Source organism: Aythya ferina (assembly GCF_964211825.1).
Source record: "Aythya ferina genome assembly, chromosome: Z".
NCBI lineage: Eukaryota > Metazoa > Chordata > Aves > Anseriformes > Anatidae > Aythya > Aythya ferina.
In genome coordinates, this window is record NC_140299.1 from 66,046,605 (window position 1) to 66,070,527 (window position 23,923).

General features: G+C 39.1%; 1 protein-coding gene and 1 long non-coding RNA gene across 7 annotated transcripts in view; one reads left to right on the forward strand and one right to left on the reverse strand.

Moving 5' to 3' along the window:
- Nucleotides 1-21,686, reverse strand: part of DMXL1 (Dmx like 1) — a 92,377-nt gene extending 70,691 nt beyond the window's left edge. For 3 of the 6 annotated variants that reach the window (XM_084503739.1, XM_084503742.1, XM_084503738.1), the window contains exons 1-6: nucleotides 21,427-21,686; nucleotides 10,782-10,907; nucleotides 5,210-5,287; nucleotides 3,171-3,249; nucleotides 2,434-2,566; nucleotides 68-134 (exon numbers count right to left, since the gene is read on the reverse strand). In XM_084503739.1, the coding sequence (XP_084359865.1) occupies nucleotides 68-134; nucleotides 2,434-2,566; nucleotides 3,171-3,249; nucleotides 5,210-5,287; nucleotides 10,782-10,907; nucleotides 21,427-21,513 (570 nt within the window). In that variant the 5' untranslated portion in view covers nucleotides 21,514-21,686. The remainder of the gene's footprint in view (nucleotides 1-67; nucleotides 135-2,433; nucleotides 2,567-3,170; nucleotides 3,250-5,209; nucleotides 5,288-10,781; nucleotides 10,908-21,426) is intronic. The other 3 variants (XM_084503743.1, XM_084503740.1, XM_084503741.1) reach the window with 1 other exon arrangement.
- Nucleotides 21,687-21,847: 161 nt separating this feature from the next.
- On the forward strand, nucleotides 21,848-23,391 carry LOC311427814. The gene is made up of 2 exons (XR_014687582.1): nucleotides 21,848-22,419; nucleotides 22,521-23,391. It is a non-coding gene; the product is annotated as an uncharacterized lncRNA (long non-coding RNA).
- The last annotated feature ends 532 nt before the right edge of the window (nucleotides 23,392-23,923 follow it).

A 23,923-nucleotide genomic window follows, 5' to 3' on the forward strand; every position in this document is an offset into this window, starting at 1 on the left:
GTTTTCATTAGAAAACCTAAGAAAAAAAAAAGCTATCTGAATTTGTATGAAACAACAAAAAGTTTACCTTTCCAGCAGTAGCAAAAAACTCCCCATCTGGCGAAAACTTCATTAAACAAACTTGAGAAGCAGTTCTATGAAATAAATAAATTTAAAAATAGAAAATAAGTTTACAGAACTTTTTCAGAACTCTAAAACAGTTTTTACATTTGAATTGACAAAAGTGACCTAATTCTTATATGCAGGTGTCCAATGTACTATATGGAACAATTTAAGCTTTAACAAAGTTGAGAAGGAAGAGGCAAACTTGTGTACAACACCTCGTTATGGTTAAACAGGATAAACAGGAAACTAAAAATTTGTAGCTGAGAGCAAGCACAGTATCCTATATTACAAATTACTGTAATTGAAAAACAGTGGCTAAACTTGTGTGCTTCACCCCAAATATGCTCCATTTCCACTTTGTAAGTAATTGGATTTCAAACAGAGTTCTTTCAGCCCATGTTATCTTCCAAGTATTCTGAAAAAAGAGAACTCAGTTTCTCATATTCCCCACAGTTATAACTGAAGAAAACAAAAATGTATAAAAAGAATAATACACTTAAGTATTTGAAATTAATTCTTATATTAATAGTCAGAGTGGTAGAAGCAGCAACACTGAAAAACCTAGACCTAGTTCAGTGGTTTGTTTCTCCCGCATTTTACTTTCACTGGAAAATACAAAAAGTATTTTGCAGGTTTTCAAGCACTGAGCTGGCACCTACACAACAGGCTTATTAGTGGCAACAAGAACATACAAGAATTTAATTATGCACTTAAAGTACATTGTATATTTTTCATATTTAATTTATTAGACTTGTGTAACAAGTTGTAAAGCCTAACTTTTGAAAGGATTAAGTTAGCCATTGGGTCATTGCAAGCATGTTAGTATATGCAATAAGAGCAGCAAGTCAATTACAAAATCTGCGCATCAGAGAAAGGCAATTTCCAACTCAATTTCAGCAATGTGGTCCTACTACAGCCAATATTAAGACATTTGGGAATGCCTCCTTCAGACATTAAAAATACTCTGGCATAGGACAGTATTGCAAAATCGGTATCCTGCAAACTTCTTAACAAGAAAAACTGTTCTAAATCTAACAGACATACAAATGCTAGAAGACACAGGCACAAAAGCACTTGCTTGACAGAGCAAGTTCTGTTGACCCTTATCAGGGCCTGCTAGTTCAAAGTACGCAAAACCCAGGTCTCATTCCTCCGCAACATTAATTTAGAGGTATTAAACGAAGACTGCTGTAAGGTTTGAGATACAAATGAGAAACTTATTGAAGGGACAGAGGAAGAGCAGTACCTGCATGTTACTGACTGCTACTACCACACTCCCAGATCCTCAAGCCATAACTTTGGCATTGTATCTGCAAGCTGACGACTTCTCCATAAGGAGAAGAAATGATGGCCCAGAAGTTTAGTCAATAAATTGACTAAATATTTACTTTGTAATTTAGAAAGTTTACCATATTCAAAATAAAATTTTTCTGTTGGATAATCTTGGGATTTTAAACACACTGCTTGTAAAGTGTGGGAATACAGGGAAAAAGAAACAATTGAAAGATTTTTTAAAAAAGGGCTTTTCCAGGTACGTCCAGGGAACTACCTCCTAATGCCACGTGTTTCATGCAGAGTGACTGCAGGTGGGTCTGTCCAGCCAACCATTTAGGAAGACTTAATTAAAGAGGCTGCCATATGGAACACTAATCCCAAGCAACCAGTGCACTTGATGTATTAGAAGAGTCTTCCTATGGTGGGAAGGACCACGATTTGGCATAAAAACAGAAGTACTGAACTAAAACTCTTCTGACTGTACCAATACATGGACACAAAAACTCTAAGGATTAGCTAGCATGAATATGAGAAAAGCATTCAGAGATGTAGAAAAACAGAAACTGTCCATCTTTGCATGAATCTTCTAGATATCCAAAATAAATACAGAAAAAGCAAAATGCGGGAGGGTGTGTGCAAAGCAAACAGAGGTGTAGTAGAAGAAATTTATCTGAACAAATTTTATTTGAACTGTTACTGCAAGTATAATAACCTTCAAATATGCAACTTTCATCTTACTTACTGTACAAGGAACAAAGTCTGCTGAGATGGTCACAGTAGCAGCCTTCACACAGCAGTCTAATAGTACTCAATATAATTGCACATCTGCTTAAAAGCATAAACTACCTCAACACAACTAGTTACAATTACTTACAACTAATCTTGTAGGAAGAAATAAATGTCACACATTCAAGGGAAATACAATTCAAATTTATCACATTTAATAGTCTTTATCAAATTGAAGTAGGGTTTCGTTGTACTACAGTAAGTATTTAATCTGAAAGGTATAAAACAGCAAGCAAAAAAGGAATTTTTTATAAACCAGTTTCTTACTTGCATTGCCAGATGCACCTCCATTCTCCACATCCAACATCTGTTCTTTCAGTGTTGTCATTGTCAGAAAAGTTTTCAGAAGGAACATTGGACCAGAGCTGAAGACAACTGGAACCAGTCAAAAGGCGAGTGCCTAAAACATGTATTTATAACAATGTAAGTACAAAACCAGTAGAAAAATATAGATTTCTCTAAGGACAGAAACAAGATAGTTCTGTGTTCTGAAACCAGATACACTGGAGAACAAAATAATACCAGATATTAAACGTATGCTTTTTTATATCAAAGTTACTATAACAGCAGTGTGTCCTTCACCGCACTGATAGATTGGATCAATCGTGAAAGAAGGTAGCTTGTACTCTCCCATATTGAGACATATTGACTTCAGTATGTACAGCTGACATTGTGAAAATCCATCATTTTCAGAGCAGTCTTTTCTAAAGAGAGGGACCCAGAGCTACTGTGTATGTCCCTCTTTCACTGCAATACTTATTTAAGCCACTTTTTAAAACATTACATATTGCTGAGATTAGGATAATCAAGTAACACCATACACATTCATCTAATAATTTGTCTCTCCTCTCGTTACAAGTAACCAAAGGCAGATTTCACTTCATTTTGGTATTTTCTATCATGCTAGAACAAAACAATCTTTTCTTTGTCTCCAAGGAATAGTGAAATCTAAATGAGAAATCAGTTGCTCAAAGAGTTAAGTGTTTCTTATATTCTCTTCTTACCTGCGGGATCCCATGTTAGATTATGTGCTATACCTTCCAGTACGATTTGAGCATTCTTCTGCCACTGATAATGTAACCTCTGAAATGTTAAGTTAGCATAGAAATACATTAGCATAGAAATGCTTTCTTCCCCTCCCCTTTCATACTAAAAACATCCCATCTTCACTACACTATCCAACTTTAATGAAGGATGTTTCTAAAAATAAGTGACTACTTATCTAACAAAAATTGTTTCATGCTGACTTTAAAACAAGAGAGCTTTCCATTTATGTGATCAAATAGATGTTTTTAACTTAATTAAATAATAAAGCTTGAAAAAAAATTGATTGTATAATCATCATCAGGATCTGAGCTTTCTAAAAGGAAGTGTGATTTCATTAAAAAGTATCAGAAGTACACAATGCATTTACTATTTGTTATCAGTAGTACTGTTAAATTAAATGTTATCAGTAAGTTCAGGATCTAATATATCATACAAATCTTAAGATAGTTGACAACTCTAGTTTTTGGTTATTCCTTCTTTCCTTGAAACAATGTGAGGATTAGAATCACTAAATATTTATCCTGTCTGGCTTCATAATAGGTTATAACATTAAGAACACAGTGGTTTTGTTTTGAATTCACAGAGTTTTAAACTAATTACCCCCCACTACAAAAATATCAAATCAATGTATATGAGAGCTAAAATACAACCACTTAATTCCACCACTAAATCTTCTAGATATGGTGGAAAACAGTTAAGATGCATTTGTAGATAAGGATATGAAGCAAGTATTTCTGAAGCTGACTTTTTTTAAAATCCTGAATATACTAACAAATTGAAAAGACAGACAACATTATTAAAACTTAATTACCCTTTAAATTATTGCAGAGAAGTTAACTGCAAGAATGATGTAACTAAGTATTTCTTGAGTTGTGAATATTTGATATATTTGAAAGAAAATCATTAGTGGAAGAGCACTTCCTCTATTGCTTACAGGTACTACAGTAATTTTCAAGTTTCAAGACATAGGTATTGTTAATGGCATAGAAAAACATATTTAGAGTGGATTCAATGGCCCCACTGATCAAACAGAAAGCAATATATCTAAAAACTTCATGTGAACATACGAAGTCCCATTTTACCATGATTTTATTCCACTTCTTTCCAGTGGTATAAAACATAACATGTATATTCAATACCTGCTATTTAGTAAGTATATCAAAAACAACTGTTTTACAGATACAGCAGGAACCATATGACTGAGTTGCTTAGCATGAAGGGAACCAATTATATAGCTGTGCAAAAAATTTGTTAATGCAAACGGAGAGACCAAACCCTGTGAGAAGAGTAGAGAGCTCCTCAAGCAATCGTTGCTCATATTGTCAAACCGACATTGATTGGACCCTAGTACTTCAAGTATAATGGTAATCCTTTCCATGTAAGACGCATGGATAAATAACTTGTTCTAAAACACCTTACTTGGCAGAAATTAATATTCAGACCGATGATTCACTAAAACACTGTCACCAGCTGCAAGCCATGCTATCGAGAGACTAGAGTTTTATTCACCACTGTAACTCTTACATATAAGCATTCAGTTAGATGTTATACAGGAGTCCTAATAGGCTTTTTGAAAATATTACACGTTTGAAGAAGTGTACGCAGTTCTATAAAATGAGGTTAAAATAGAAACTGTAAAACATAGCAGGACATAAAGGCTACACAAGATGGTTCGGAAAGGAATTCCTAAGGTAATGGCTATATTGTCTGGAATACACGTTTGGTTCTGGAATTTTTTGAATATAAATTTTAGAGCTAGAAAAAAAAAATCAGTAAGATGAAGCATTACAGTGAAACATATTTTTAAAGAACCATTTCAAATAACTTCTCTGCTCTCCTCCTACCATTTCCACTTCCCAATGACCATCCTATACCTCAATTTCATTCCAGCATTAAATGAAGACATTAAAGACATACTCAATTTTAAAGTAAACCAGAGTAATTAGTTAAGCTTTACAACTGAGTAAATGAAATTAAGGAGCAATGAACTACTTACATTATGATGACTGCTGTTCTGCTTCAAAAGGCTAACTGGCTCAAAGATACAAATCACATTTCCATAGGAAGCTGCAATCTAAAGCAAATTATACGTACATAAACACATGCATAAGAAACAAGGTATAGAACAAGCAAGAATGAAATGTGGTTTGGTGATTCTACTGTTAATTTTCCTTTTAGAAAAAAAAAATGAAGCTCATATCCATATTAACTTTTGATAGCAGAAGAAAAATTACAACCAGCAAAATAACAAAGCAAGTGATGACAATAACAAAAGTACAATCCTTTAGTTACTCATTAGGCCCGATGACCTGTTAAGAGTATAGGTGGACACATGGATTTTTATTTCCTTAGATCACATTTATAACCAGTATGTCTTCCATAAATAATTAGGTAAATACTGATTAGGACCCTAAAGGAATCTGCTGAGCTCACATTCTAAGAAATGGAAACAAATCCAATTCAGAGCACTTTTGTCAACCTCCCCAGCAAGACAATATGTTACCCTATGAAACATTAATTCAGAAAACTTGAGCTACCCAAGCCAAACATCCAATGTGGAGATCACAAAATCAGAAGACCTACTAAATGCTAGCACTAAATATTTCAAGTATCTGGTTTCAAGTTGTAGTACAGTCAGCATTCATTGGTATTTCAAATTCTTATTCCATCAGTGGCATCAGCTAACCCAAATGTGCATTAAGGCAAAATTAGGACTATTTTATCTCAAGACATCTATGTAAAAGCAAGTTTGAAAGACCTTGTAAGAAGGGACAAAACATGACACATGCATGTGCTTGTCTCTAAATTGGAGATAGATGAATTTGAACAGTGAACTATATGGTGGATAAAGAGTTGGCCGGATGGCCACAGCCAGAGAGCTGAAGTCAACAATTCAATGCCCAGGTGGAAATCAGTGACTAGTCATGTCCCTTTGGGGTCCATATCAGGGCCTGAAGGTGGTCTTTAAGGTCCCTTCCAATCCAAACCAAACCACCCAATGATCCTAACATGAAAGGCCTCATGCAGAGAGTCCCAAGGCAATGTTGGCTAAAAGTATAGAGATTTACAGAAATTATAAGTTTGCATAGGTCATGCCAATAACCAACACCCTAAATTCTAAAGTAATGCTTGACATTAAGATGAACAAGATGTCACGGTTTTAGCTGGGATAGAATAAATTTTCTTAATAGAGAGTTCTATGATGCTGTGTTTGGTATTTTTGATGAAAATAGTGATGATAGCACACCGACATTTCAGTTGTTGTGGAGCAGTGCTCACACGGGGCGAAGGCCTCTTCAGCTTCTGGTGCTTCCCCACCAGCAAGGAGGCTGGGGGTGCACCAGGAACTGGGAAGGGACACAGCCAGGACAGCTGGCCCAAACGGACCACAGGGATGTCCCGTGCCACCTGGTGTCACGGTCAGCAATAAAACTGGGGTAAAGAAGGAGGAAAGGGGGAGGGACACTGGGAGCGATGGTGTTTGTCTACCCAAGGAACTGCTACGTGTGGTGGGCCCTGCTCTCTGGGAGTGGCTGAAAACCCATGAGTTCTCTCACTTTTACCTTTCTGATTCTCTCACCCATCCCACCCGGAGAGAGTGAGCGAGTGGCTGCTACTCATCTGCCTGCCAGGTTAAACCAAAACTCAAGATAATGCCACTATCTACAGTTCTGATATTCTGCAATAGTCAGTTTCTTATTTCTGTGAAGCTCTTGCTCAGAAAGTACTGTTTTTTAAAGCAACGTTAAGTCAGAGTCACTTTATAGAACGTGTTTTGATTTCAGTATCAGCCACAAATGTTTTAAAGAAGAAAGTACTGAACAATTGTACCTAAATTAATATTTAAATTGGGACAGTAGATCCATGGTTTCCAAAGAAACCCTCTGCATTAAAAAGAACAGATAGTTAAACCTTCGTCAAGCTAACAACCTAGACAGCAGCCTGACCCAGAAATGCCAACAATAATTTTGTCACAGTTACAAAACAGCTAAACAACCTTTTCCTTCCATCTCAGACTAATATCTGCCCTCTCTAAACCTCTTTAAGTACCTCAGTTACTCTTTTATTCCAGTAATTCCATTCCACACACCAACAGCAGCATGTCTACACAGAATCATATTAATTAGACTTTGATTAGACTTTTCCTCTTCCTTTTTTTTTTTTTCAACCAAACGTGGACAGATCTTCTGCCTATTTTTTAATATTATTTTTTAAGACAAACTAATATTAGCATGCCAAAACACTACACAAGGAAGTGTCCAGAGCAACTGTTACCGCATGGAAGTTCCATAGGCTTCCATGGCATTATAGACACTCTCATTAGTCCTCATTCAGCAGCGTGTCACTGAAAAGAATAATGCACATTTAAATGTTGACTAACTTCCCAAATTACCACAACAATTGCCCAGAAAAATTCTTCTGTTGCAAAGCCCTTGTATTGACTATGTGTGGAGACGCCTTATTGGGTTGTAAGACAGAGGTTACCACTATTGGTGTGCTACCATCAAGGAATAAAACATCAGCCTTTGGGACAAGAACTTCCTTCACTCTCATTATTTTGTCCGAACTACTACTGGTCTCATTTTATGAAATTTTACTGTAATCTTATATAGATCAGTTTATAATATATTAACAAAATATATAATTGCTATATTATATATTATATTAATATTATTAATAATTGTTATATTAATAATCAAATACTTTCTGGATACACTTATGTTTTTCCCCATTAGTCCCCCATATTAAATAGAATGACTCAACAATTTTCCCATTCATGAGAAGGTCTTACTAAACTACATTATCATTCACTACCAATCAACATAAAATAAAACAGTTACTTTGAAAAGAATCCAGCCTGCCTAAAAAAGTTCAGCTCATTTAATTATAACACCTGAATTCAAAACTCAACTTGCAAATTCAAAATAATTAGTAGCCCTACTGATAAAAAATGCCTTATTTAATGAACTGTTCTTACTTACAGAACCAATTTTCTACAAGTAACCTATTAGCATGTAAATTAAATGAAAATTTTAATTACTACCTACAACTTTCTTCATTAGTAAAATATTGTGTTCCATAAATAAAACACATCATATATATTGTAACAGTGTTGTCACCAGCTATGACACTTAAAAACAACTTTGATTAAACATTTCAATTTATCCAAAGCTACTGCCATCTTCTTGTACACTGTCAGGTATTTCTACTTGCCACTCCATCAGAAAAACTAAATTTTTGTCACATTTAAATCAAAAGTTTTAGTCTTAATTTCCATGTTAATTAGGAGAAGCGGCAAGAGGCTTGTAGCTTACGCTGTGTGGGAGATGGTCGAGTATAATACTCACTTCCAAATAAATCTTTTATTACCATGTTGCATACAACCAGAGGCAAGAGATTCAATGGCCTACAATTACATTGTCCTCTTTGTAGAAGTAATTAGTCCTTGTAAATCTATGTGAGATTTATTTATTTATTTAACATATATAGATGCAAACACTTGTAAATATAAACAGATACATGTATGCTCTCTTGGAATGATTAAAAACTCTCATTCAACTTAACTCATTCTTTAAGACAAAGTTAAGTTTCTCCCCAAAACTAAGGAAGTGAGAAGATGGTGCCATAACCCAGCCTACCATTCAAAACCAAGGTAGGGGTTGATCAATCATGAACCTCCAAGCTGTTGCTACTTCGAAGTTGTTTCACAAGGCATTAGCTTCCCAATAAACTAAAACTGGATTTAGAGGGCAGGCACAAATGAAAATTCAAACTTATTACTTTCATAACCAGTAAACAACCCTTTTACAAATGATGGGAAATCCTTCAAACAGAAGTAAAGGCCAGATATTTGTATAAGGTACTTCATAGCAGCTCTCTAAGTTAAAAAAATAAAAAGGTACATAATTCATACACTACAAATTATTAACAGATGGCTTGAAAGGTTCAAAATTACAGAAATTAAGCTGCATTATTTGCATTCCATTTCTTCCTGTTGATCTTAAAGAACAATCTGGAAGTTAACTGAAGACAAATTGTCAATACTGATGAAGATTCTGTAAGATATACCATCTTTGCAGCAGCAGGCTGGAAATACACTGACCTATCCAGTCAACAAAGTCCTAGTTATTCACTACTTATTCACACAACTGAAAGTTGTTTCAGTGCCCTGCAACTACGTCAGAATAATCACTAGCAGCAAACTATGCTAATTTGCAGAATCAAGGTGACCATGTAGGTCTATTTAAAAACTGATAAAATCCCCAAACTTAGTAAGTTCAGAAGTTTGAGATATATATATATATATATATATATATATATATATATATATATATATATATATATGTATACAAATTATATATATATATATCAATGTACATACATATATAAATCTGCAAATCAAGGGCAGCTTGTCATCTAAATATGTTCAGAACTGCTCTCAGGAAGTCAAGACCTTCCAAAATTGCAGAAAAATATTATAAGCTTCTGTGTTAAGTGATGCACACATGTATTTCACCATCCATTAATATACATCCAGTGAATTAAAAAAAAAAAACTTTCTAGTTAACAGCTAGGGGAGAAACAAACATTCTTTACAGCTTTGAGCTATCAGAGATGGAAAAGAGAACACTTCTACATTTTCAGTAATACTTCTTCACTACTGTTGCAAGAGTTCATCACTCAAACATTAAAATGCAGGAACGAAGAGTAGCTGTGGATCCTCTAGGCTGTCATTCATAGACTTCACATGTAAACATAGAGCAGTTTCTATGCAGATCTTATCTCAAGACTGACACCATAATCTAACCAAAGCGCTCAATTTACAAGGCTTGTAGTGATATGCAGAATGATAATGTTACCACCCTCTAAAGCTTAAAGAAATGAAAGAAGAAAAAAAAAAGAAACCTTTTCCATAAGCCAACTTTTATTCACAGCTCCTACTTCATTGGTAAAGAGCTTAACAACACTATGACATCCCAATAGACAGAGCTACTTTGTTCATTTTTTTTTTTTTTCAGTTAAGAAAGGTGTCTATAAGAATAATTTTAAACCTGTCTAAAATAACAATTTACCTACCTACATGAGAAGACGATGAGAACTCAAAAAAGGAAAATCTAGAATACTCTATCCAAAAGCAATTTTAAGCCTTTATGAATTACTTGAAAGGAATATTATTCTTCTAGAGATATGACCTGAAAATGAATTTTATGGAAGACCTCATCTGCTGCCAATCACCAGCATATCAAAGGATGACAATGACATACTCAGCAGTGTGAATAGAGAGTGAATAAATTAACTTTGATCCCACCTTTCTCATCTTTTGGTCAAATTATTGTTATCTTCTCTATGCAACTTCCTGTGCAGCCCTACATATCTTCTACAATCTCATAACCATGCTTACTATTTCACATTTCCTATGCTGCTTACCATAAAGAAAGAGATGAAGCAATCAGCCATTTTACTATTCACTCTTGTGAACATTCACCTTAGCTTGCAAGCATCCATACCCCAGAGAAAGCACTTAACACGACATTGTTAGAACATGATCATTATGAACACCTACGTACCTTTCCCTGCTGCATCGAACAGTCCACACATCCCACTTGGATGTTTCCATGTTTTGCTCCAGGGATTATCTGTAACCTTTCGAAGTCAGTCCCTAATACAACAATATCACATCCTGATGCATATGCCTAAAACAAAAAAGAAAAGAAACCAGAAGAATTAAGCAAAGCTGTAACTAGTTATAGCATCAGTATATCAGTGAAGAACGAAACGACATAGTGAGTGCATTTTATCCATGTAGAGCAACGCAGAGAAAAGTACAAAGACAGTTGCAGAGATCAAACAGACGTCAACAATTTCAATCAAGCAACAGAAATGGCAGATTACGCTCTCTCCATACTTAAAAGCACACCACAACACTTTTGTAACAAGGAAACAGTGGTTTAAAATTGAAGAGGCAAAATGGATGGACTTACAAAAAAAACTATGAGAAAAGAAAAAACATGAAAAACAATGTTCATGCAAAGCACTATAAAGCAATTATATTTCCTAGACTCGAAAAAGAGACATCTAAAAATTTTTCAAAAAGAGGGAAGAGAGGTGAGAAGCTAAAATGCTGTTAGCCCTTTAGGAAAAGATAAAATTCAAAAGGAAAACAATGAAGCTTGGCTATAAAAAAGCTAAAGTTTCAGACTAACAAATTTTGTGGTACTTGCATGCCATGGATTCATTTTATCTTAAATTTATGTTGTCACTAAGTAACCTAACACCTTTATAGAGCCACCCGTTGAGTATTACAATGTCTGAATGAAACAGAAATTCTTATATTTAGGTCAATTATATTAGAAACTAGGCACTGATTAAAATGTCATGAAATATTAATGGTTTGAAACTTCTGGAAACAATAGTAGGCAGCATCATCCAATAAACATACAGAATATATCAAGTACCAAAGTCTAGCAACAAGGAATGCACAAACAACAAAAAAATTAAGAGCCAGTAAGCTAGTACCAAAATTATCAGCACCAACAACTGTATTCTGTCAAAAGACTGTGAAAACAGAGATAAACAACAAAAAGGACTGTGAAAACAAGCTGCTGCCAAGGAAGATACAAGAGCAGAACAGTATCATAAGTACTTCCATAAGTAGATGGAAGACTGCAACCAATTCCCCTAATTTCTAGTATATTTACTTAAAAAAATAATAATAATACTCTTGACTTGAAAAAGGCAGAAAAACGGGATGCTAGATTTGCAATTTTTAAATCTGATGGTCATGCTTTCAGATGTTCCAGGTCAAGGCGTAAGTCTTGTCTAACCTGTCCTAGACTATTGTACCATTACATATATTAAAATGAAAAAATAAAACAAAAATGAAGATTTCAGTGCAAAGCTAATTTCCTCTGCAACATATTTAGTCTATTTTACAAAACCATCTTGCCCAGAAAACCAATGACCATTCTCTGCCAATATTCAGTCATTATTTTTCAACCTTTAGACTACCACCCACCTTTAAAATAACATGAATGTTGAAAGTGCTGTCTAGAATTCTTCTGTAGACTTTTACTTATGATCATTTACTATCATCTTTGTGCCCCTTCCTGTCCCGTCTCCTCCTTACCTTCATGGAGTTTCAAACAGTGCAGTTCCTCCGCCAAAACTGGATCATTTATTACAAATGGGCAAACTGAACTGCAGGCTCAGATTTAAAACTTATTCCAGAAGAGATTGAGTTCTATTTTCTGTTCAAATTTTAAAGCGATTATTTTGACATCACAGTAACATGTTGAATTTTTTATCTGTTTCTCACAGAACATTTTTTTCTGAAGTCGAAAACCATCTCACCTGGTGACTCAATAATTAAATCCTTAGTCCACTAAGCAAAGCTTATTCCAAAGTACAAAATATACATCTTTTCCCAAAGCCATTTTGTTGAATTTACTGTTTTGCATGATGGCAATTTTAAGAAACAAAATGCTCCACTTTAAAGAGATAACACAACCTTATTAGAAATGTTTTTAAACAAATGAAGTGCCAAAGACTGCATAAAGTCCTCTGCCTCTTTCTTCTGTATGCCCCTCTAGTCCACAACAACACGTTGTAAATTTACTAGATTTATCCACACCTGCTTCCCTCCATTTCTACATTCACAGACAAGCCTGAGATCACGTGGAGTCACAACACTGCCATATTTCCAACAAAGGGAGAGAGAAGCAGCATAAATACTAACACAAAGTACCAGCACCAATCCCAAAGTTGGAAAACTAACCATTTTAACTGGATCAAGAACACTATCAGTCTTAACGTATTTATAAACAAATTTTGAGTACACCTGGATTTTGCACTGGAAGAACTCTGAAGTGACTATCACACCCCAGAGTTTTTAGGAACTTGCTTATTCATCCATGTATCAGACATGAGGACCTAAAACAGTACCAGAACGCAGTACTGCTACCCTGTGCTTTGCTGGACAGTAGCAGCTCAAAGAGGTATGCAAACACCCTATACTCTTGCCGTTTCCTGCAAACACCCCATTTATAAACACAAAATCTTGCTCAAGAGCTATACATCCTCTTCCCTTTAGCTACATTTAAACAATGATATTACTTGACAATTAATATTCATTTCTTGCCCAACTTCATAAGCAGTGTGTTTAAAAATAGAGCGTCAAATCAGAGGCTGTATTTCTGACAGGAAGTTTGGGAACATCATCTCATTCCACCAGCTCCCAATTCCAATAAATAACTATAAAGGTACTCATAAGAATCCAGACAAGGGTTGGGGTAAAAGGAGTGTCTTTTTATGATCTTCAATCTCTTAAGAAAAATGGTCATACTCTCTTTACATTCTGATAATTCTCCACATTACCTGAACAACAACAACAACCAAATTGACATCCAGGAAAAATAAATCAGTTCTGACATCAGTCTTACTCAGACAGATCAGATCATACTTGTTCACACTGACTTTCCAACCTTCAATAATCTAGAGTACCAGCTCTTAAGCTTGCGGAGCAGATCTGTCCCCAACAAAATAAGAAAAGGGAAAAAAAAAAAAAAAAAAAAAAAAAGCAAACATTTTCAAATAAATTCCTAATATAACTATAGACAAGCAGAAGGAAGCTTGTTAGGAGGTGACATTTGATGTTTCTTTGATAGAATCATAGAACGATTAAGGTTGGAAAAGACCTCTGAGATAATCTGGTCCCTACCACCAGTGTCACCCACTAAACCATGTCCCTAAGCACCACGTCCAACCTTTCCTTGAACACCCCCAGGGACGATGACTCCACCATCTCTCATTTCAATGCCTGATGGCTCTTTCTGAGAAGAAACGTCTCCTAATTTCCGATCTGAACCTCCCCTGGCACAACTTAATGCCATTCCCTCTGGTCCTATCACAGGTTACCTGTGAGCAGAGGCCGACCCCCAGCTCCCCATGCCTTCCTTTCAGGTACCTGCAGAGAGCAATAAGGTCTCCCCTGAGCCTCCTCTTCTCCAGAATAAACAACCCCAGCACCCTCAGCCGTTCAGGTGAGCGACGACCAACACCCCCAGATCCTTTTCCTCTGCGCAGCTTTCCAGCCACTCTGCCCCAAGCCTGCAGCACTGCATGGGGTTGTTGTGACCAAAATACAGGCTCCAGCACTTAGCCATGTTGAACCTCATCCCACTGGGCTCTGCCCATCGACCCAACCCGCAGGAGAAACGTTCACCTGCAGGAGAAATTTAATTTCAAAGACAAAAGGGAAAGGACACAGAAGGCAAGCAAGTTATATATTCAACAAACGAATAAATAAAAACCAGTCAGAACAGATGAAAATTAAGCTTTCTGTCAAATACAATTTGCTTCCTCTTCTACTATTTCCTACCATCCAAGTCCCATTACACCTCATACTGACCAGACACCTCAGGAGAGAAGGTTGAGTGCTTCCCCTAGCCCAACTTGTCCTTTGCTGTCCCTCATGTAATTCTTTATTTAAATGGTCCCTGTGAAGAGAAGCCACATCCTCATACACGTTCAATGGAATCCAGATGCCAGTTCTGAATGCAGTTTCTAAGCAGTAATATCCTTAAAAAGACACTTTTCTAGAACAAGAGCACAAAACTAACTACGGGACTTTTTTTTTTTCCTCAGCTCAGAAAATAGCATGAGGTATTTCAGCACGGAATCACAGAACCAGTTAGGTTGGAAAAGACCTCCAAGATCATCAAGTCCAACCTGCCACGTCTACCACTAAACCGTGTCCCTAAGCACCACATCTACATGTTTTTCAAATACCTCCAGGGATGGTGACTCAACCACTTCCCTGGGCATCCTGTTCCAATGCCTCACAACCCGTTCAATGAAGAAATTTTTCCTAATATCCAACCTAAATCTCCCCTGTACAAGCTGAGGCCATTTCCTCTTGTTCTATTCCATGCTGCTTGGGAGAAGAGACTGACCTCATCCTGGTACAACCTCCTTTCAGGCAGTTGTAGAGCACACTAAGCATCCCTTTCTCCAAGCTAAACAGCACCAGCCCCCTCAGCCACTACTCGTGAGACTTGCTCTATAGACCCTTCCCCAGCTTCATTGCCTTTCTCTGAACACTCCAGCACCTTGATGAAGATGCTGAAAAGAACTGGCCCCAGTACTGAGCCCTGGGGGACACCACTAGTGAAGAACCTCCAGCTGGATTTAACTCCATTCGCCAGAACTCTGGGCCCAGCCACACGGTTTTTTAACACAACAAAGCGTACACACATTCAAACCATGAGCAGCCAGTTTTTCCAGAAGAATGTTGTGGGAAACAGGGCCAAAAGCTTTTCTAAAGCCTAGGCAGACCACATCCACTGCTTTTCCCTCATCTATTAAGTGTGTCACTTTGCCGTAGAAGGAGATCAGGTTCATCAAGCAGGACCTGCCCTTCATAAACCCATGCTGACTGAGCCCGATCACCTGGTTGCCCTGTAGGTGTTGCATGATTGCACTCAAGATGATCTGCTCCATGAGCTTCCCCGGCACCAAAGTCACGCTGAGAGGCCTGCAGCACAGTATAATGGAAGTCAGTACTCAGAAGTAATGGGTACTTCCTCTACCCCAACCGTCTCAGACACAACAAAAATAAATGCTGTCAACTAGTCAACTTTTATCTACTTAATAGTTCACGTCGCTCATTTTTGTTTCGACAGGTGCTGAGTTTTTTTTTTACTATGAATGTTTCTATAAGCTACAGAAACTAAGAAGAAAAGCATGCAAGCGGTCTGTTTTCTGTAGGACAAAAAGCAATTCCAGAGTATAAGCCTGTCATACCTCTTATCTTGACTATGTCACCACGTTCTCTATTAGCTTTTTTTTTTTTTTTAACTATTTATTTATTTTTATTGGAGGCAAGGAAGGGAGAAGACAGGCAGGGGCTGGAAAATGCTGCCATACTGTTAAACTAATAGAGAATCCCTAGATAAATTCCTAAATATTTTTTCAAAAGTCAAGAAGAGTCTCTTAAGTCTGATTTCATTAAACAAAAGAAGCCTTTCACCTTAAGAATGTCCTGGAGTATTTACAAACAAGTTGTCTTTACAAAATGAGACAAGCAGATACTGTTTACATTATCATGTTCTTGGTGTGTTTATTAAACAATGCTTTGTTCTTTTGTTACTCCAATGAACAAGGTAGAACTAGTTCAAGCCGCAGGAAAATGGATTTCACTGGCGGGTGACATAGCAAAACAAGCCTGAAATTAGGAAGTGAAACATGTTTTAGGCCTGCAAAAATAAATGTTACTTTGCGTGCCACACTGGATTTTCAGACAGTTTCTACCTGTTCTTTTAATCTGATGTCGGTTTTTACTTCTAAAATCATATTTATTTGGAGATCATGTTTTGACACTAGTAGTGCATTAAAAGCATGTTAGCTTTAAAGGAAAGTGGTACAAACAATTTTATGAACTATTTTCATTTCTTTCTACAGTGAAAGTCTGATACACAAAACTCTTAGAAACCAAAGTCTGGTACTGGCAAATCAGACTCTGTCCTCAACAGAAGAAAAGCAAGAGAGCAAGAGTCTTGACCTCTTACACAGTGCAGCACCTCTGAAACAGTTAGTTCCTTTATACCCATCCTCTTTATATATTTTTTTCTATGTATGGACATACAAAGTTTGTGCTGTTGTTTTTGCTACAGCTACATAATGAATGAGAAATAATCCTATGTGACCTGCACAAACTTTATTTAACCTATATCTCTTATGTGCAGGGCACGCGTACACCTACCATAAACTGCCCATTTCAGACAATACGCACAGTATGTGTGCGCTCACAGTTACATAGTTTTCTGTATGTATTTTAAAATGTATATAGAAGTATAAAACATGCAAATGTTTACAGGTTGAAGATACAGACTAGAAAAAAAGCTCAGAACCCTGTGCTGGGTGCAAGGTCATCAAGAACCTCCCAGCTGAAGCTGACCAGGGATGGCATGCAGCAGGACACAGTAACCGTGGACATGCTCTGTCCCCAGCTTCTGCACCAGAAGCTTACCTGCACGGCCACCCATGCTACCTCTTGCTGCTTCTGGTTTGTGGCCACTCCAGCTATTGTATCTGAGGTACTCCTCCAGGGTTCATCCTGACCATTTTTACCACTCACGGGTCTTAAGGGTACTTGGGTCTCTCACAAATGAAATGAGGTAAGTCCAAAAGGTCAGGATGTCAGGGTTCACAACCAAATTGACCGATAAAACAGATTCTATTAAAATTCTGTGATAGCTGAATGGTATTTTTATGACATGCTTGAAAGAAGTTTCCAACAGCTACTTCACTACCCTAGGGAAGTTTAATTTCCCACTTGAAAGAAAAAACAAAGCTACCCCAAGGAAAAAAAGCAAACAAGATGTAGACTAAGAACAAATACTTATTACAAAAAAAAAAAAAAAAGCAAAAAAACAAACAAACAAACAAACAAAAAAAAAACCAGAAAGCTTATCTTTATTAATTACCTGTTTCTTTTGCTGCATTGGGCACATAAACATAATACAACCTCAGTTTTCCTGGGCTGAATGATGCTTATATACTACACAAATTGCATTATGTCTCACTTCCCTCTGTTTTTCTCCCTTTCTCACCCCTTCCTCTTTAAAGAAAAATGTAAAAAATTCAGTCTCCTGAAAAGTAAAGATAAAGGCAAATAAATCTATCAGCTAGGTAACACTGAAAAAAATCTATGTTTTTCTCCTTTACACAGCACAGGGAAAATCAAAACAGACACAGTCACCATGAAACATCTCTGAATTATTCTATTAAAAAAATGTCTCAGGCAGACATTCATACTACTATTTTCAGCATGGTCCCTTTGCCCCCCCATCACAGATATTGAGGGTGATACGTCTTAAAAGTATAAACCAAAAAAGCAAGGAAACAGAAACATAAGCCACCAGTTAAAAAAGAGACTATATACTCTGTATGCAAGTTTTAATATTGAGAGTATTGCATTTAAATATCTAATTTAAAAAATACTTTTAGATAAGAAAAGTAATTACATTCAAGAAATACTCTTACCTGGGGAAAAAGGTTTTTTAACCTATGGACAGTATTTAAAACAATACAGTTCTCCAAGTGGTGAATTGATTGGCCATGCACTTAGAAACAAGGCCTACTGAAACTGCACTTTTCATTGAAAAGGTTCAGCTGTGTTTTTTTTTTTTTTTTTCTCCAAGTTTAGCTCAATTAAAAATACTTAATTTCTTAAGTTCGGAATAGGTTAACTAGGACATAGACAAAAAATAGTATCAAAAAAGCTTCCTTCCCTTGTCTAGGTTACAATCAAGAGGCAGGTGCAAAGAGTCTAACTTCTCAGAGGCTCTTATGACCACTCAGTTAAGCTTCTTGACTATAGTTACCCATGAAGTTATAAATGCAAATAAAATGTTAAATACTTTCTAGACAGTCTAGAAACAATTTTATAAAGCTGGAAATCTGTACTTCATAATGCTATCCAGCATCTTTGGAAAAATTGAGTGTGGTCTTATTCAAACTACTCAAAAAAAACCCACATTTTTCAAATGTTCTCTAGCTAACATTTTAATTTCACAGTTTTGTCAGTCATACAAAACAAGTCTCAGGTCCAAGATGACTTAAACTACACACACACACGCAGGAAATCTGTCCAAAAAAAAAAGATTCTGCTTGCATTGAACTATGCACTTTATTTATCTTTCCCAATTTTTTGCCCCTACAAGCAACAACCCTTTTACAGCTACCACGACCAGTCCTAGGACATGTGCTTGCAAAGTTCCTGTTGCTGATAGTGACTTTTCTCCCCTTCTGATATTTTTTGTTAAAAGAGAATCTAGGAAAAAAAAAAGTCACCAAAGCAGAACTGAATAAGGAAACACGCACAGAGCAAATCAATCACTAGAAGTGTTATCAGTATTGATTACCTAATAGCTTCTACACAACTTCCATAGAAACTACTATAGCGGTATCCTAAGTATGTGAGCATTAACTTATGAATTTAGGAATCAAATGTTTTCAGGTATGAAATACTCCACATCTGAAAACAAAGAAAGTAAAGGATGCATTCCACTGCAAATAAAACTACTACATTTCAGGAGAAGCACATCAAGAGCAAATGGATACTAACTTCTGTAGGCCAAGTTCTTTATACTCATTAGCATACCAGATGTTACTATCACACGTTCTCAGTAGATAAATAACAGGAATACTTCTTAAGTTATCTTGATCCTTATGAGCCTTTTCTATATACAAATAAAAGGCGTGCCAAAAACTCTTTATCAGACCTCCCTCTAAGAAAGCTTAAACTCCAGTTGTCACATCAGATCCTAAAAAAGAAATCCAGAAAAATGAAAGACAGAACCTCTGCCACCTGCACACCGTGAGGACCTCACATGCCAGTTTAAAACCAAACCAGGTGTTTTCAGAAAGGTTCATACAATTCACTGTGTATAGGCACCCCCTACTAATTTAATCTCCAACTTTAAAGTCAAGAATAATCTATTATTTTCAGCTTAAAATTGAATGTTTTAAAGCTTTTTCCCCTTATATTCAGTACAAGTGTGCAAGCAATATTCAGGACAACACCATATATAAAAAAATTGAGGTACTGCAGAACAAGTTATCTTGTCAGACAATGACAACTCTCCCCAGCTTCAGTACAGCATCCTGACACATCAGCTCCTGTGTTTCCAGTCTCTCTGACCAAAAACGCACAGGTGTTTGATGAGATGTTTTTATTATTATTGAGTACTGATATATGATTCAATAGTTTTTATACTCGTTAATGCTTACACCTTGATTTCAGATGCAGGAAAAGAACTGTCAATTTTCCTGTTGGATTTTCTAAAGGTTCAGTCCACCATTTCCAGGAAAAGGAATTAGTTGTAGTACCTTTCACTTGTTAATGTTTCTAAGCACTGTAGTGACTTTAACGTGGTGTTATAAAACAAGTAACAACAGGAAAAAAACAACAACAAGCCAAAGATATTTCTGCTGGCAATTTTAAATCTGAGGAAAAGGAATCTATTAATAACCTTCTGAGCAAAAGGACAAAAACCAAGATGAATGTGTCTATAGGAAACACTGTTACTATATTTATGTCAAAACAGATCTTGGGAACAACAGACCAATAGAAACAGGGAAAGCTGCACTCTCCAGTGGTTCCTTTCTCCCCAAAGAGAGATCCTCACCCCTTTTATCCATCAGGAAATCCTGACGCTTTCTGGAAGTTAGGCTGTAGTAGGAGAGAGCTCTTCAGTGACACCGACAACTCGACCTCCTTCTCCCCAAGAAGGAACTTCTTGAGCTTCCCATTTGGACATCACATATCGAAACCTTACCAGCACTTCACTGTACACTAAACTTTGCCGCCTCGCTACGGCACTTCCCTACCACCTGTGGGTCTCAAACACTTCCGAATACGTGAAATCAGAAGATCCAGCACAGTGGGCACGGGAAGTCACGACTGCTCCAGCTGCAGAAGGCTCCCAACATGAGCTGCCTTACAGCAGGGAGGCTTTAGGGGAGCAGGCACAGCACTGACAAGGCCAGACCGGCTCCTCAAAGCCAACCCCAGGGGAGCAGCGTGAGGGCAGGTGGCCCAGGACCCGTGAGGGTGCCCCGGCCTCCCTCCCCGTGCTGGCAGGGCACGGTGACAGCCGTGAGCAGCGGGGAGAGGCAGGCTCAGCTCCTGCACCTCCATTTACCGCTGCCCTATCGGGCTCCGCACAGCGACCAGAGGAAAACACGGCTAAAAACAGCCGACTTTCCGCTCATTTCGCTCCTCATTTTCGCCTGAAGAGGAGAGGCAGACTGGGGGGGGGGGGGGGGGGGGAGCATTTTGGAAGGGAAAGGGGCGGGGAGGGCACCCCCTGCACAGGCAGAAAACCCAAAACAAGAGGGAAAAGTGGAAGGGGGGGGGGGGAAGGGGGGGGACAAGGCTGACACGGGGCAATGCGGGGCCCCCCCGGCCGCCTGCGGGGCGCCCCCACCGCGAAGGTCGCGCCTGAGGGGCGCCGTTTATGTAACAGCCGGGCGGCCACCGCCACCACCAGGGCCACCACCACGGCCACCAGGGCCACCACCAGGGCCACCGGGGCCACCCCCATCTTCACGTGCGGTGCCCCGGCACGGCTCGCTGATGGCGGCCGCCCCCAGCCCGGCTGCCCCGCAGGTGCAGCGGGGAAGGTGCCTCCCACCCCCCCCCGGACTCACCGTGAAGGGCTGCCCGTGCAGGCTCCCCACCGAGAAGCAGTTGTCCCCCGGGTTCACGGCCCCCGTCAGCACCTGGTGCAGGTTCATGGCGACACGCAGGCGCCCGGCACTGCCGGGACGCCGCCGCTCGGCCCTCCCTCGTCCCGCGGGCGGCGGCGGCGCAGGAGGAGGAGGAGGAGGAGGAGGAGGAGGAGGAGGCACACAGCGTGGGGTGGAGTCTCCTCGGCGGGGCGGCGACAGCGGAGCAGCGCCCCCTACCACCCGCCTCGCCGCCCGCCCGCCACTGACTGCCGCCACTGCCCGCCCGCCGCCTCGGCGCGCTTGGCTCTCGCGAGAGGCGGCCGGGATCTCGCGAGATCCCTCCCGCCGCCGGGCGGCCATGAGCCGCTGCGCATGCGCTCCGCGCCGGCCGTGAGGTGGCCGGGGTCTGTCAGAGCGGGCGGGGGGCGCCTCCCGCCTCGCTGCCCCCGTCCCCGTCCCCGTCCCCTGTCAGGGGTTTGGGGCCGCCCGGCCCCGTGTCCTAAAGCAGCATCAGCGCTGTTGGGGCTGTCGCCCTCCCCCGTGAACCGCAGCGCCCGCAGTGACTTGCATTATCTCGGTAGAGAGACTCGTTAGAGCCTCTCGTTCCGGGGAGTGGTGCAAAGTCAGAGTCGCCCCTCACTATAATACACACTATTGTATTGTGCTGCTGCAGAGTTTCATGCAAATAAACGAAAGGTTTCTCCTATCTAGTCTCCTGATGTGACGAAAATTCACATTTTTCACTGCGTGTACATTGACATTCCCTCAAAGGGCCACGTTTCTTATGCTAGAGATAAACTTCTGTCACCCTGATCACTTATTTTGCTTGGGAAGGGATCAAAAAGCTTATCAAATTACCAGTGAGTCCAACCAAATTGATCTTATCCTTGCCAGGAGCGACACTCACAAACAGATAATTTTATCCTTCTTTCAACTGCAGAATCTGATAGAGCAACCCTATGGATTTTTAAGGTAACAAAAATTTTCACTGGTCCTGAGCAAGAAAGTGAACTGTGGCTGACCCCTGTCACGTCCCCGTCCCCGTCCCCCTTTTTTTTTTGTGTGTTTTTCAGCGTGGCCATCCCCTTCTGGGCCCAGGCTGTGAACCAGCCCAGCCGTGGTTGCAGCCAGCCGATACTCCTTCCCCAGAGGATGGTTCCAGAATATGCCGGACAGAAAAGGTCAGAAATCCTGCAGAACTACCTAGTTACTCCACAGGAGTAAAACGCATACGATCTGCAGCACAGCAAGGTACCACGGTGACAGCAGAAAGCAATCCCAGACCTCAATCTGATGAAGAATTCAGGAAGAAGGGGAAATTCAGAACACTAATTAAAAAAAGAAAAAAAAAAAAAAAAGAAAAAAAGAAAGGAAAAAAAAAAGTGAAAGCAAAAGTTTTCCTGATAAGTGCTGTTTAACCTACATCTAATTACAACATAGTATGGTATGTTTACAGCTGACATACCCAAACATGCTGATATGGCAAGAAAATAAGGAACTGCTCATTTCCTTTCTATTTAGATTTGGTCTTTTTGACTGCAGATTAGTTTGTTTGCTTTATTGCGTAACAGAATGGATGTTGCCTTTTTCTTCTCTTCTGTGACAGTGAGAGCCTATACAATGGCCTGCCAGGCACATACTTCCCATATTCTGGCTCCCACCCCACCACCTTCCCCTTCCCACCCTTTGCTGTCAGCAGTCAGCTTTTGCACGCGAGCTGTCACTCCATGCTGCCGATCCCTGAAGCTGCTGCTGTGCATCTCCCACTTCTCAGCCTGGGGAACAGCAAGGGCAGCCACCAGAAGTGGGGCTTGTGCACACTTTCTTCCATGTGGTGCCCCATCTCACTTCTCCTGCAACATCTGTGAATTCAGCTACAGACGGAATATGTACAGTATGTTTTGTTATATCAAAGTGAATGCATTGTTTGGCACTAACAAATTTCAGCTCTGGCCTGTGCATTGTCATGCTACAGGAAATAAATATGTTTCAATACAATTCAAAGTATATTTATACCTCGTCTTTTTGAAAAAGCAAAAAACCAGGTTTTTCTTGGAGTTTCAAACCTTGACAGTGATTAGAAAGTTAAAAAAATATCATAAAGTTGATAACCACCAAGAAAGTATTTTTTTATGCTTTTTGGTCATTTTGCTTATTTTTTCTCACCTTTTTTCTCACCTAACTGCATGAAGTTTAACAAGGCCAAGTGCCGGGTCCTGCACCTGGGGTGCAATAACCCCAAGCAGAGCTACAGGCTGGGAGAAGAATGGTTGGAGAGCTGCCAGGCAGAGAAGGACCTGGGAGTGATGGTGGATAGTCGGCTGAATATGAGCCAGCAGTGTGCTCAGGTGGCCAAGAAGGCCAACGGCATCCTGGCTTGTATCAGGAACAGCGTGGCCAGCAGGGCTAGGGAGGTGATCGTCCCCCTGTACTCAGCTCTGGTGAGGCCGCACCTCGAGTACTGTGTTCAGTTTTG